The 15,371-nt window shown below is 35.5% G+C and overlaps 1 protein-coding gene across 1 annotated transcript; it reads left to right on the top strand.

Moving 5' to 3' along the window:
- The first annotated feature begins 9,936 nt into the window (after positions 1-9,936).
- On the top strand, positions 9,937-14,490 carry LOC145814625 (uncharacterized). The gene is made up of 6 exons (XM_082911528.1): positions 9,937-10,984; positions 11,774-12,185; positions 12,271-12,576; positions 12,680-12,768; positions 13,349-13,597; positions 14,366-14,490. Exons 1-6 carry the CDS (start codon positions 9,937-9,939, stop codon positions 14,488-14,490), a joined length of 2,229 nt encoding a protein of 742 aa, XP_082767654.1.
- The last annotated feature ends 881 nt before the right edge of the window (positions 14,491-15,371 follow it).

The following is a 15,371-nucleotide window of genomic DNA, read 5'->3' as shown; positions in this document are numbered from 1 at the left end:
ATCATGGGTAATCCGGAGTGTCGGCGACCAGGAATTGAGACATGTTCCGTCACTCGGAGTACGAAACGTCCCTCGTTTCCTGTGCTTGGGCTAACTCCTATCCCAAACACAATGCAAATGAGATGGCATACACAATGCGACTAACATACAACCTAGCATACGCAATGCTATGAAATGGCATACACAATGCTCGATGTAGCATGTAGAAAGGTCATTTGGGAACCTTTAATTCAAAATCACCTCCACATTTGCCGACTATTATATAGCAGGACGTGGGCCTCCAGAAACATTTTCAACTCCCCGCGCAGGTACCAACACAACACAACACGATCCAACACAACTCAACTCAACTCAACTCAACTCAACACAACCCAACACAACTCAACATACTCAACACCAAACAATGCAATTCAACGTAACTTGATGCAAGTTCAACATAGCTCCATGCAATTTAACATATTTCAATGAAACCTTTTACACCTTAACCTCATCATTTCATCACAAAATTCATATCATCCACACCATTAACAATTTCTTCCCCTACAACTTTGTTTCATATTATCAGATAATTTAAAATATCAACAATAAGGGTTCAATCATAACTTTTATATAAATTTCCATACATTTCCAAAATTCAATTAAACTTGTATATGTTCAATTTAAAACCTCAATTTCATGATACTAGTTTCAATTTAAGCAAAGCCATCATCTATCTTCATGTACCAAGCTAGGGTTTTAAGAGAAATTAAGGCTTTTCAAAAAAACACTCTTTATTCCAATTCTTCTATTGATTATACATCCAAATTCATAATCCAAAGTCACAACGCAACAAGTAAACCCCAACATCTCAAACCCTAAACCCCCAATTTCATGAGTTATCATAATATGCTCAAAAATATAAATTTTGTATTTATATAAAGAAAATACCACAAATCTATCTATAAATGAGAGTATTGAAGGAGAACTAGAAACCCCTATCTCAAGGATCAAGCAAGAAAGCAAGGCTTTGATGAGATTCCTTCATAAAACCAAAATCCAATTGGTAGCAAAATGAGATCTTCATGTGCTCTTCACTTTTTGGTGAGAGATCTTGGCCAAATATTTGAGAAATGAAAGCTATTTGGGTCAAGAAATCAAGGGTTTTCAGACTTAGGATAAGGGAAAGGAAGAGAGAAAAGAAGAGTGGAGAGAATGATCTAACAAATCACTTTCTAAATTGTTGAATTCGCGCATTCCACTCAAGCGCCACTTTTTACGTGCGAGCGCACTTGCTTCTAGCACACATTAAAACTTCAAACGAGCATAACTCTTTCATTCGGACTCTGTTTTAGGTTGTTCTTGTGTCCAAATCGAAGCCCTGGAAACAAGCTTTCCAATGGTTCTAGCCTTACACCAAAATTCAAAGTATGGAAAAAGAAAAGGGCAAAAGAGTGATGGTTGTGCATAGAAAAATTATCCAAATCAAAGTTTTTGGTCTAATCTTACTTTGCCATCATGTTACCACTTTAACCATTGTCCCAAAATAAAACAAGGAGGCTCCAAATACAATAATAAAAATGTCAAGAGCAACTCCACTAGTCCTAGAAATTGAGGCTCAACCAGGCAGACCGCTCGAGCATCCAATCTGGCACTCGAGCGAACGGACTAACAAAGCCACCTGCTCGAGCGACTACTCCTGCGCTCAAGTGTAAATTCACAACTCTCAGAATCTCAAACAGAATGCAAAAGTACTGGGAGCCTCACAAGACCGCTCGAGCATCAACTCTTGCACTCGAGCAGAGAGAAAAATTTTGGGGTGTTACAATAATTACCATGCGCCATACTTTTAGGGGCAAAATTATAAATTTAGCCAACTCAATAAGTTAACCTCGACCAATTTAGTGATAGTTTTTCTTAAAAAATACTAACGATATTATCAATTGGACCAAATTGATGCAGAATTTAAAATTAAGGGTCAAAATTGAGTCAATTGAAAGCCTAGGACCAAAATGATACAAGAGGTTAATAAGAATTTCACTTTTTCTGTTAATTTTGTTAAATACATTTTTTTTTTCAATTGGATATTTATAATTTCTAGAACCATACAAATATATTTTAAACAAATCTCAATGAGTGTATTTTTTAATTGACTCAAAATATTATTTTATTTTATTTTTTTGAGTAAAAGTAAGATGCATAGATATATCAAAACTATTACAGAACTCCAAAAGAAGAAACTAATAACAACCCCTTATTAGGGTTGCTTTTGCCATTCGTTATGTATTGCTTGCACCAAAACGACCTCATGTCTGTCCTAGCACTGTGCTGCGACAGCACGCCCCCTAATCCCTAGCTGCTCTACATATTCATCAAGAAATATTGTCCCTTAACACTCACAACATATCTGGACGGAACTCCCACCACTTTTATGCTTATTCTTTGACTCCTTATAATAATTATTTTAAAGAAATAAATTAATAAAAGAAGCTTCTATAAATTTAAAATTGAATTTTCTTTTGTTCAAAATTTACATAATAAACTATTAAGTTTATACGAATATGTTTTTGTAAAATGACTAATCTATTAGAAATATATTGGGGTGACAAGGTATATTTGATAAGAACTTGGGCAAGCTAGGAAGGGAATTATAGAAGAAGATAAAGGAGAAATGCAAATGTAAGAAAACTTTCTTCTTATTTTGTTGAGTACAAGTCAAGATTCTTTCATACATACATTTACAATTAGCTCATGGCTTTATATAGAGAACATCATCATCTTAGCCTCTTCTAGAAAGGTTCTAGAAAGGTTTGATATTTTCCAACATCATTATCATACATTTCTAGATATTTCTACCATTATTAAATATCTAGATAGATTATTTTAATCTACTAGATATTTCTAGATAAATATCTTCATAAATTATTCATTAACTACTCTAGATTTTTCTAGATAAATATCTTCATAAATTATTCATTAACTACTCTAGATTTTTTTAGATAATTATCTTCATAAATTATTAACTACTCTAGATTTTTCTAGATTACAAATTATATTTTAACACCCCCACTTAATTTGTAATCTTCATGCATTCTTGAAATTGTAAGAAGTTTTTTGTTGGCACTGCTTTTGTCATGATATTTGCTAATTGCTTCTTTGTGTTGACGAACTCCAATTGAATTTCTCCTTTCTGTACACTGTCTCGAATAAAATGATGCCATAGTTCAATGTGCTTTGTCCTGCCATGGAATACTGGATTTTGCTCATTGCAATGGTTGACATGCTATCACAAAAAATTGTAGTGGAACCTTTCTCTTTGTGCTCCATATCTGAGAGAATTCTTCTAAGCCAGACTACTTCACAATTTGCATTTGTAGCTGCAATATATTCTGCTTCTACTGGTGATAGAGCTACAGTCTTCTGCTTTTTGGAACTCCAAGAAATAATTTTTGAGCCAATACAAAATACATAACCTGATGTACTCTTTCGATCATCCAATGATCCTGCCCAATCACTATCAGTGTAGCCAATGAGTTTACTGTCATTTTCTTTCACATACCTGATGCCGGAATTCTTGGTCCCTTGAAGATACCAAAGAATTCGCTTTGTAGCTGCATAGTGTAGCTTGCTTGGCTCATGCATAAATCTAGAAATAAGATTTACAGAGTAAACAATGTTTGGCCTTGTATTAGTGAGATAATTTAGTGAACCAACCAATTTCCGATAGGCGGTAGCATCGACTTTCTCTGTTTCATCATTTACTTGCAACTTCTCATTTAAAGAGATTGCAATAGAAACTGATTTGGAGTCAGACATATGAAATTTATTTAATAAATCTTCAAGATATTTTCCTTGAGAGATAAATATTTCTCCCTTTGACTGCTTCACTTGAATACCAAGAAAATATCTCATGAGTCCCAAATTAGTCATCTTGTACTCCTTCATCATGGCTTTTTTAAATTCTTCTACCATTGATGGTTTAGTTCTTGTATATATTAAATCGTCAACATATAGGCAAACTATGAGAAAGTCTTGCGTACCTCCTTTCTTGATGTATAGTGATGGTTCATTTTAGCTTCTTTGAAAACCATTTTGACAAAAATACTTGTCAATGTTGCTATTCCAGGCTTGGGGTGCTTGCTTTAGTCCATATAGTGACTTCCAAAGTCGGTAAACCTTGTCTTCTTTTCCTTTGATTATGTACCCTTGTGGTTGTTCAACATAAACTTCTTCTTCAAGCTCTTCATTGAGAAAAGTTGATTTGACATCTATCTGATATACTGGCAGCTCATTTTGTGCAGCCAAGGCAAGAATGGTTCTTATTGTCTCCATGCGAGCAACTGGAGCAAATGTTTCATTAAAGTCTACTCCAGGTTGTTGTGAGTAGCCTTTTGCAACTAAACAAGCCTTATGCTTCTAGATGGAGCCATCTTTTTTATATTTGGCCTTGTAGACCCATTTAAGTTCGATCACATCTTTGTCTTTGGGTAGGTCAACAAGATCCCAAGTGTAATTCTTTTCAATAGTTTCAATTTCTTCATCCATTGTCCTTCTTCAAATTTCTTCTTTCATAGCTTCTTCAAAAAACTGTGGCTCACAAGCAAAAAATGCTACATCGCAAGTTTCATATATTTATCTTAAGGAACGTACCTTTCTTGGTATTGTTTCAGATTCTTCATATGAAGAGCTTCTTGGAGAGTCATTTCTTGGCCTTGGGCTTGGAGTGTTATATGGGCTTTGGTTTGGACTTGCTTGGTGAGTTGAAGATCCTTTTCCTTCTATTGTTTTATTAAATTCAATTTCTTTCTGCTCTAGGATGGAGTAATCATCCCATTTCCATGCTGTCATTTCATCAAATATGACATCTCTAGAGATTACCAATTCGTTTTTCATTAGATTGAACAGACAATATCCTTTTGATTCGTCGCTATATCCAATGAATATATATTTCTCTCATTTCTCATCAAATTTTTCCCTTTTTTGGGAAGGAATTAAGGCATAAGCAAGGCAACCGAATACTTTGAAAAGATTTACCTGGGGCTTTTGTTTGTGCCATGCCTCATATAATGTTTTGCTTTGGACAACCTTCGTGGGAGATCAGTTTAGAATATAAATAGCAGTATTGACAGCTTCAGCCCAAAATTTGTTAGGAAGACCTTTGCCTTTTAGCATGCTTCGTGCCATCTCCATAATTTTCTGGTTCTTCCGTTCTGCAACTCCATTTTGTTGAGGAGAGTGTCGAACTGTGAGCTGTCTTTTAATCCTATTTTCTTTACAGTAATTCATGAATGGAGTATAAATGAATTCTTTGCCACAATGTGTCCTCAACATTTTGATTTCTTTGTCACTTTGCTTTTCCACCAAAGTTTTAAACTGCAGAAATACTGAGAAGGCTTTTGATTTGAAACAGATTTTTGAACTTGCTATGGACCACCATATACTAGGTGGCCTAGAGACAAATGGGATTGTCAACTCCCTTCGGCACCCAGTTGTGCACTAAGACACTTTTCTGAGGTTTTTACCAAATCGATGTTGTTTTGAAACAGATTTCCCAAATGCGAATTGTTTTGAACGTATTTCCCAAATCCAGGTTGTTCTTTGAAGTTTGTGTTTTAAGAACAATGTGGGTTTGAGAATCATGTTCAAAACAACTTGTATTTGTGAAAGTTGTTTAAAAATGGCATGGGTTTGGTAAATAACTCAAACTTGCCAATTGTTTGCATCACATGAATGTATGTTGGGCATCAATTAAAAATTGTGTCGATTCTCTTCATATTACAAGCAAATGTTGATACATCCCTTTCCCATGAAAAGTTTTATGGTTCATGACAACAAAAGAAAGGAATAATGGGACACAACTTTCTTATCAACAATTATGCTTAATCCAGTAACACGTACCAAAATCCAATGAGTCGTGTTGATTATGACAGAAAAACCAGCACTAGATTGGAACACCAGGAAGAGAATTGCAATAGGAGCTGCAAGGGGTCTTCTCTATTTACCTTGTTTTGTGTGTTAGTGAGAAGACCTGAAACCATCAGGACAAAGCCTCTACAATATAAGTAAGCTAAGGAGCTTAAAGTGACACTAGAGTTCCCTTCTGATGTGAGTTTTGGAGATTTAAGGTACCTTTTCTTTGCAAAAAATTTCCGTCTAATTTGCTTATAATTTTTTTTTTAATTTTTGCTCTGATGATTAAAATCCTATTTATGCTGTTCCCAGCATTTAGATCAACATATGTTTTGAATGTAATTAAACACTCAAATTTGAGAGCCCCAATTACAACTACATTATAAAAAAATGTTTAAGAGCCCCAATCATTTTTAAACATCTACAATTTTTACATACACTAGCATCACTTGGATGGGGTAGTCGCGGCCATCCTACTATAACCTGCTGCTCATTCAATACCCCATCTCATCCACTATGGATTTAGTAGTAGTATATGGAAAAATAAAAACAAAATAACAAAAAAACTAAACAGAGGATATAACTAAGGTTTGCATTCAAAGTAGTGGCAACCATTAAAAGCACTAGGAGTCTGGTCTCTCAGATTTTAGTAGCCCCTCCTGATGATGATAACTTTCATTCTGAAGGTAGAGACTGTTGGCCACGAAAGAGTCATTATGGGAGTGTGTCCATTTAATTAGCTTTAGTTGCATACTCTAATGCCTTTAATAATGTAGGCAGAAATAGTTTGAGAGAGAACCACAAACAATTTGCCTTAGGATCCTGTGAACTACCACACATCCCAAACCACATCTTGTTGATTACCCAACAATGCCCTCACATAAATGTATTGAACATATACTTCCTGTGCCATGAATCATTTGCGTACAAGGGTCTTCTTAATAAAATTCAAAATACAAATTGTTGTTGTGTCCCCAGGATTATCAGTTAACAAATCTTCTTCTCCCCTCAGCACGGGTTAACAATATAATGTCATGAACTAAAATTATGACAAAAGTGTAGTTTCTTGTCATTAATGCTAGTATGACTTGCAGAAATCAAACAGTAATTAATGACTGAACATATTGATATCAGAAACTTCTCTCTATCGTGACATAAAATAATTTTTTGTTATTTTTTCATGCAATTATTTTATGATTCAATCTTTAAAAATATTAAGAAGTTACATCCGTCATTTGTGATGAGCTCATGAGCCAGATAGTGGCATATTTTTTTGGCTGAAAAGTTAATCCGTCCAACAAAAAGTGTTCTGCTATATTTTTCTTTTGCATATTTTTTTGGCTGAAAAGTTAATCCGTCCAACAAAAAGTGTTCTGCTATATTTTTCTTTTTAACCTGATGGATTTGTATATGGAAGGAGGCATGTCCCTACACATTATTTTATGCTGTTGCTCGTTTTCATGTCATGTGTGACTTGGACAGTTCAAACTGAACTTTTCAATATTGAACTGTCAACATAACAATTCCAAATTTTAAACTAACCTTTTTGTACATTTTGAACTATCAGTAGCATCATCTTTCAATTTTATCATTGTTGAGAATTTTCTTTCTTGATCAGAAATTTGCTGCCTACATTTTTTTGTTGAAATCTGCCAGGTTGTGACGGAGATAATTTCCCAAGTGTTGTGCATGTATTGGCATGCTCATTAAACTAAATAATTTAATGAGCATGGAAGAAATTATGTTGCTAGATAACTGATGCCATGATTTTGTATTAAAATTTCCACTTACAAAAGATGATTTGAGCATTAAATTTTATACTCAACTTAGACTTTTATATGCAAGTTGTCAGCTCTTGCTAACAGCAATGCTGCTTTCTGATTTTAGGTGACTAATACACCATGGGGCGAAAGGGTATCATTTTTGTTCAATCCTACTACTGATCTAGTTGCAAAATCACAGCATATTAGCCCATTCATGGTAAGGTTAAGTGATTGGTTGGCTTGTATACTACTTGTTTCCTTCCTTTATTGCCATTTTGCTTTTACCTTTTGAGTAATTAACATGATGGTTCACAATATGAATTGTATATAATGTGGAATTAATATGATATACAGATATCTCTTTGCACTCATGTTATTTCAGTTTGTTTACAGGATTGCTTATGCACTTATGATTCATACTTCAATAACTTGGGCCCCCTTTTTGTAATCTTATTAATTCCCCCATCAAACTTAATAGCAATTTGAATTTGGGCATATCATGCTTTCTTTAATAAACACAATAAATAAATAAATAGTTACATTGCCAATCTTTTAGCTTTCAGCCACTTCTGTGCATTCACAGCGGCAGCAAAGTTTTTTTTATTTTATTTATTATTATAAAACTTATGTGCGAGGAAATCTTTTTATTTGACTAATATATAAAATAATATCATGAACATGTGAATGGATAACCTTGATGTGATTATATCAACATGCTCCTTTACAGCAGGAACAAATATTTCGTTGTAAAATGTAATTATATCAACATGCACCTGCCTTGTTTTCTATTTTCAAAATAATGTAATGCTTTTGAATAACCTTTGCTTGTGTGCTCTGTTTTGCTGGGTTTGTCTTTGCTCTGCTCAGTTGGTTTGCTGCTGTGGATGGGGTGGGTGTGGGTTGTTTGTTTATTGTTGATGTTTTGGTTGATGTTGGTCATGGTTGCTGGGTGAAGTTTAATAGGTCTATGGGGTGTTTGGTTTTTGGTTTATTCCAAATAATGGTAGTTTGGGGTTTTGATTCTTTGGGGGTTTTTTTTACTTGCCTTATTTTCTTGTTGGGTTTGGTTTCTCACCAACCCTTGGGATCGAGCTTGTAGATGATTGGGCTCTCTGCTTGGTGCCAATCTAGTTGGGATTGAGTAGTTTGAGATGATGCTTTGTGCTCTTTACATAAAGTTACAATTATATGTCTCCCTCTAAGATGCTTTGTGCTCTTTAGAAATTAGTATAATGTTTGTTAAATATAAATTAATCTTGCACCAAGACTAGCAAATGCCCCTATTAATTAATATAGAATTGAAGAATCATATTAAGGGTATATATTTGGAATACTACTTAGAAGGAACAATCAATCCTTGTAATTAAATTAATTATTTTGTAATATGAAAATAAATTTGTTCACACACTTTTTTAGTATATGAACAATCTAAAAATTTATTATAGTTAACATTTAGTTTCTCTTTACATAAAGTTACAATTATATGTCTCCCTCTAAGATGCTCTGTACTCTTTAGAAATTAGTATAATTTTTGTCAAATATAAATTAATCTTGCACCAAGACTAGCAAATGCCCCTATTAATTAATATAGAATTGAAGAATCATATTAGGGGTATATATTTGGAATACTACTTAGAAGGAACAATCAATCCTTGTAATTAAATTAATTATTTTGTAATATGAAAATAAATTTGTTCACACACATTTTTAGTATATGAACAATCTAAAAATTTATTATAGTTGACATTTAGTTTCTCTTTATATAAAGTTACAATTATATGTCTCCCTCTAAGATGCTCTGTGCTCTTTAGAAATTAGTATAATGTTTGTTAAATATAAATTAATCTTGCACCATGACTAGCAAATGCCCCTATTAATTAATAGAGAATTGAAGAATCATATTAAGGGTATATATTTGGAATACTACTTAGAAGGAACAATCAATCCATGTAATTAAATTAATTAATTTGTAATATGAAAATAAATTTGTTTACACACTTTTTTAGTATATGAACAATAATCCATATAATTATAGTTGACATTTAGTTTCTCTTTACATCAAGTTACAATTATATGTCTCCCTCTAAGATGACTTCACATAGAATTGTTCATGTATGTCACATTTGCTTATGAATGCATGCCAAGTTACTAGTGAAATTAGCCAACTACATGCAATTAACAAATAGGCAAAACATCCCGATCTGTTATTACTATTTCGTTCACTTCATTATTCCAAGTTGTCGTCCATTCCTAGGTTCATCTTTCATTGATGTGTACTGTTGCAATAATGGACAAGAGTTGGATGATGATAAAAGATAGACTAAAAAGTAAAGACTATCTTGAAGGTGTTCATTCATTTATTGAGTTCGCTACGAAGAATTTAGGGCCGCAGGATGAAATCCGTTGTCCTTATGTTGATTGCTTGAACGGCACAAAATTTAGTCGACACGTTGTACGGTTGCACTTGATTCGAAGAGGAATCGCATGTTCTTATCGAACTTGGGTGCACCATGGTGAACATGTTCCCATGTTTCGTGATCATCCTACTATGCGAAACGATGATACTGAAAGCAACAGATCTGGAATAACAACCAATCACGAAAATGTGGGTGAACTTCCTACCATGTTAGAAGAGATTTACATGAGTGGTCTCATGGATGATCATATCGACGAAGAATGTACTAGTTTGGAGAGGCACAATTTGTTGAAGTTCATGAAGTTGTTCGATAATGCTCAACGCAAAGTATATCCAGACTATGAAAAGTTCTCCATCTTGTCCTTCGTAATTAAGATGCTCCATGTGAAGGTGTACAATAAATGGAGCAACAAATCTTTCGATATGGTTATGCAAGTTTTCAAAGACATTCTACCAAAGTGTGATGAAACTGTTCCATGGATCCTTTATGAAGCGAAAAGGTTCTTACGTGAATTGGGTTTGGGATATAAGGCCATTCATGCATGCAAGAATGATTGTACTCTATTTTGTAAGGACAACGCCACGTTGGAGAATTGCCCTACATGTACAGAGTCTAGATACAAGTTGAACGACAAGACGGGTAAAAAAATTCCACACAAAATACTGAGGTACTTTCCTTTGATACCGGGGTTGAAGAGATTGTACATGTCAAAAAAAATAGCCGCACATATGAGATGGCACAAAGATAAGCGTGTGGATGATGGAGTCTTACGACATCTAGCTGATGGTGAGGCAAGGAAGGACTTTGATAGGTTGCATCCTACGTTCTCTGCGGATCCTCGGAATGTAAGGCTAGGGCTTGCCACGGATGGTTTCAATCCATTCGGAAATATGAGTACATCGTACAACATTGTGGCCCGTAATTTTAATGCCTTACAATCCACCCCCACGAAAGTGTATGAAAGATCCATTTGTCAATATGTCATTGCTTATTCCTGGATGATCCACACCTGGAAGAGATATTGATGTTTACTTGCAACCATTAGTAGAATAGTTAACTAATCTGTGGGGGCATGGTGTGCAAACATATGATGCCTCAAACGGCCAAATATTCACAATGCATGCAGCAGTCATATGGACCATCAATGACTTCCCTGCATATGGTTCCTTGTCTGGTTGGAGTACAAAAGGTTACTTGGCCTACCCTAACTGTAACATGGATGCTTCATCTCAGAGCTTGTGAAGTAAGATAGGGCATATGGGTGTTCGGCGGTACTTACCTAAGAACCATAATTGGCAAAGAAGTAAGCTATTCAACGGTGAAATTGATAATCTGTCCAATCCTGTAGCGTTATCGAGAGAACAAATACTTGAGCAAATTAGTTTGGGGACGTACAGGCTGTATGGAAAGCATCCAACCAACCAAAAAAGACAAAGGACTAAAAATCCAACTCCGAATTGGACAAAAAGAAGCATTTTGTTTGACCTACCCCATTGGAAAACACTTAAGCTTCGACATAACCTTGATGTCATGCACATAGAGAAGAATATATGTGACAACTATTGAGCGTAGATGGCAAGAACAAGGACACATACAAAGCATGTTTGGATCTGGAGGACATGTGAATACGAAAAGAGTTACACTTGATAAGGCATGCGAATGCCTCTTTCGAGAAGCCTCGGGCATTGTACACATTGTCCCCGACAGAGAGACAAGGGTTTTCTGATTTCTTGAAATCGATTAAGTATCCTGATGGCTATGCGGCAAATGTATCCAATTGTGTCACCGCAAATGGTAGTAAGTTAGTTGGCCTCAAGAGTCATGACTGTCATGTCCTTCTACAACGACTTCTTCCTATTGGGATGCGAGGATACCTTTCTACCGAGATTGGGACCACATTGTTTGAGTTGGGAACTTTTTTCAAACAGTTGTGCTCAAAGACATTGAGGGTGACTGATTTGGAGAAATTGCAAGAACAAATCGTACTTATACTTTGTAAGCTTGAGAAGATTTTTCCTCCTTCTTTTTTTGATGTCATGGTCCACTTGGAAATTCATTTGCCTTATGAGGCTTTGCTTGGAGGGCCTGTGCAATATCGATGGATGTATCCTATTGAGAGGTATAAGTACGATGGGGGTGTTTTTTTTCATTTAAATATAGTTCAATATGACCATACTAACGATCAGGATGATGTTTACATGTAGGATGCTCGAAGTTCTTAAAGGATTTGTGGGCAATAAAGCTCGGCCAGAAGGTTCCGTTGTGGAGGGCCACACATCGAAAGAGTGTACGACGTTTTGTTCAATGTATTTGGATGGAGTTGAAACGATGTTTAACCGGGAAGAAAAGAACTATGATGGGGGTGACAATGGCTCGGGGTTGGCGATTTTCACTCAAAATGTTCATCCTTTTGGTCAACTCCCAAGGGCAATTGATGTGTCCGTAGCTGGCCGCGAATTGGCTCATTGGTTTATCCTACACAATAGTTTGGAAGTGGACGAATATCTAGAGTATGATTCCTCATCATATATGCAACATTCATTTTCTACATGGTTTTTATTTTTTAAAGTCTCCATTATTCAAATTAATTATGAATTATGTTGTATTAACTAGGGAACACAAGCTCGTGTTGCAACAAAAATATGGAAGTTCATGCAACATTGCAACACTGCAACACGACAATGCAAAGAATTTCTTAAATGGTTCAAAGATCGCGTAAGCTTAAACTCGTTAGTGTATAGTTTGCATAGAACCTTACATTATTCCAAGTTTGAATTAACATCACATACTTTCTTGTGTAGATGAACCAATTCCGAAATCAAAAGTCACCCGAAGCAACCGATGAGATGTGGTCATTAGCCAATGGACCTAATTCCTTAGTGAACACATATGAGGGGTGCATTTCTAATGGCGTCCGATTCCATACTATCGACCGTGATAACCGTCATAAATGTCAAAATAGTGGGTTGGTAGTGGAAGGCGACCACCAAGGCCAATTGATAAAGTTCTACGGCTACCTTTGTAAAGTGTGCGAACTAACATATTTGTTTGGACATCGAGTTGTTTTGTTCCAATGTGAATAGTATAACACCGGTAGTAGTCAAACTTTGCGTGTCGAACCACATGTGACAACTGTTGATGGAAGAAGTCGATGGTATAAAGATGACTCATTTGTGTTCCCAAGCCAAGTTCAACAAGTTTTCTACGTTCATGATACGAAGTTAGGGCTGAATTGGTGAGTCGTAGAAAAGTTTCAACATCGACGAATTTGGGATGTGCCAGAGCTGGATGTGCCAGAATTTGATGAAGTGTTGCAAGAAGATGAAACCACTACTGTTGTACCAATTGAGCCTATTGATGATGATGTTGTTTTGTGTCGGGATGACATTGAACCTAAAATTATTTCAATGGAAGTTTCTCAGTCCAAAAAGCGTGTACAACCCATGGGTGTTATGGATGATGCTTTCATCTGTGATGACGATAATGAACTAACAATCGCCAGTGATGACGAAGAAGAAGATGAGATAGAAAGTGATTTTGATACAGATACGGACCTAGAGTTTTAACTCACTTTGTTGTGACATTACTTTATGTGTTCTCTAAAAGTACATTGTGAAAATCAAATTCATAGTAAAGTCATATTTTCCATTCAGTCTGCTTTCCCATTGGGCATATTTTCCCACAATCTATGGCAGATTTACTCATTTGCTCTGTCTCTGGTTGCTGACTTGGAGAGGTTGCTGCTGTTTTTTTCCACTTTGCCTGCTTGATGCTTGACTGCTATGCTTAGGTGGTAGCTAATGGTGTGATGGTTGATTGACTGAGTTGGGATGTTGTGTTGGTTGCTAATAAGAAGTTTGTTAGCCATGTTCTGTTGGTATTCATGCTTGACTTTTTCTTTTTAATGGTTGCTTAATTTGTTGGTAGTCATGCTGCTGTTCTTATTTTTTCTGTTGGTATTCATGGTTAATCTGCTGGTTAATCTGCTGGTTACTTAATTTGGGCATGTGTAATTTTTTTTTTACTTTTAAATTTTTATAAACTTGAAGTTAGGTCTTTCTTTTTGAATAATTCTATACATACTACCAATCTTACTTTATTAGAAACTACAAATACAAGAGCCCAACTGTGATTGGTTGTCCAAAAAAATAATGACATTTAAATATCCAATGATATTTGCACATTTATGTATGTGAGGTTTATGTAAATGTATGTAAATGAAAAATGTGAGGTTTATGTAAATGTAAGTGATGTATGTGACGTTGAGTACTCATGTATGTTTGTTATTTTTTTGTGTAGGTACCATGGTTCCTGGAATCAAGACGGGGCGACGGAAGAGAGAAACAAGTGCCAACGTATTATCAGCCTCTGAAGCATGTGCACCCAAGATTGGCACCCCGTTGACGTTCTCTGATGAGACGTAGCCAGGTGGCGTGGGTAAGAGCATTGAACTTAGTTGTTTACAAAAAAAAATATTTCCTTTTTTTTGGGGTGCATAAGTCAGGTCTTTAAGGCAATCAAAACCCCATAAACAGAAAGAAAAAAAGTCACCAAAAAAAAAATGATGTACTTAATAGTGCCCAACCCTTCAATTCATTTTGTTGGAGATATTGATTGGTAAGGACAGGATTAGTTGTGCATGCTCATCCAATTATCTCCACCTTCCACCCATGTGTATTAATATTAACATCAATGAGATCTGCAACCATATGTACTGAACAATTTGGGGATGGTTGGGAAATAATCCTGAAGGCAGAAAAGTACAGATCAACAGAACAACAGATGAAGAACAGTGTTGCAGCAGAGCATCAGATGAACAGCAGTGTTGCAGAATAACAGAATAGCAGATGAATAGCAGAACAGATCAACATAACAAAATGCTCTTGATAAACTCACAGAGGCCAGACAGCCAACTTCCTCGCTTCCTCCATGCATCTCCTCTGCCCACAAAAAACATCACAGATGATTGAGCAGAAGGCTGAGCAGAACAGATGAACTAATGAGTATTGCAGCAGAGCACCACTAAAATGCACCGTTTGATTTGGTTCAAATTGGATACAAAGTCATGAATGAAGTAACTGTTCCCAATTGAAGGAGACTTCAACCTAGGGTTGTACACTTATAATTAATAGTATTAGTTTGATAGTCACTTATAGTTACTTATTAGGTGTTTCCCTTTTCTTTTTTTTCTTTTTTTTTTTTTGTAATGAAGCATCAACCAATACTCTCACATATTTCATTAGCAATGCTTGTAATTTGTGACTTGCTTAACCTTTTCTACCAGGGCGAAAAAGGTCAACTCGTG

Source organism: Camellia sinensis, chromosome 2, assembly GCF_055761805.1.
Source record: "Camellia sinensis isolate YWXY chromosome 2, ASM5576180v1, whole genome shotgun sequence".
Lineage (NCBI taxonomy): Eukaryota > Viridiplantae > Streptophyta > Magnoliopsida > Ericales > Theaceae > Camellia > Camellia sinensis.
The sequence above is the reverse complement of the archived record's forward strand: the minus strand, read 5'-3'. Positions and strand labels throughout refer to the sequence as shown.

What these genes read in the sequence shown, in the direction of transcription:
- LOC145814625 (XM_082911528.1), top strand. Translation starts at nt 9,937, where the DNA reads ATGGACAAGAGTTGGATGATGATAAAAGATAGACTAAAAAGTAAAGAC. An exon ending in TGGATGTATCCTATTGAGAG is followed by an intron (nt 12,186 to 12,270) that starts GTATAAGTACGA and finishes GTTTACATGTAG; the next exon opens with GATGCTCGAAGTTCTTAAAG. An exon ending in GAAGTGGACGAATATCTAGA is followed by an intron (nt 12,577 to 12,679) that starts GTATGATTCCTC and finishes TGTATTAACTAG; the next exon opens with GGAACACAAGCTCGTGTTGC.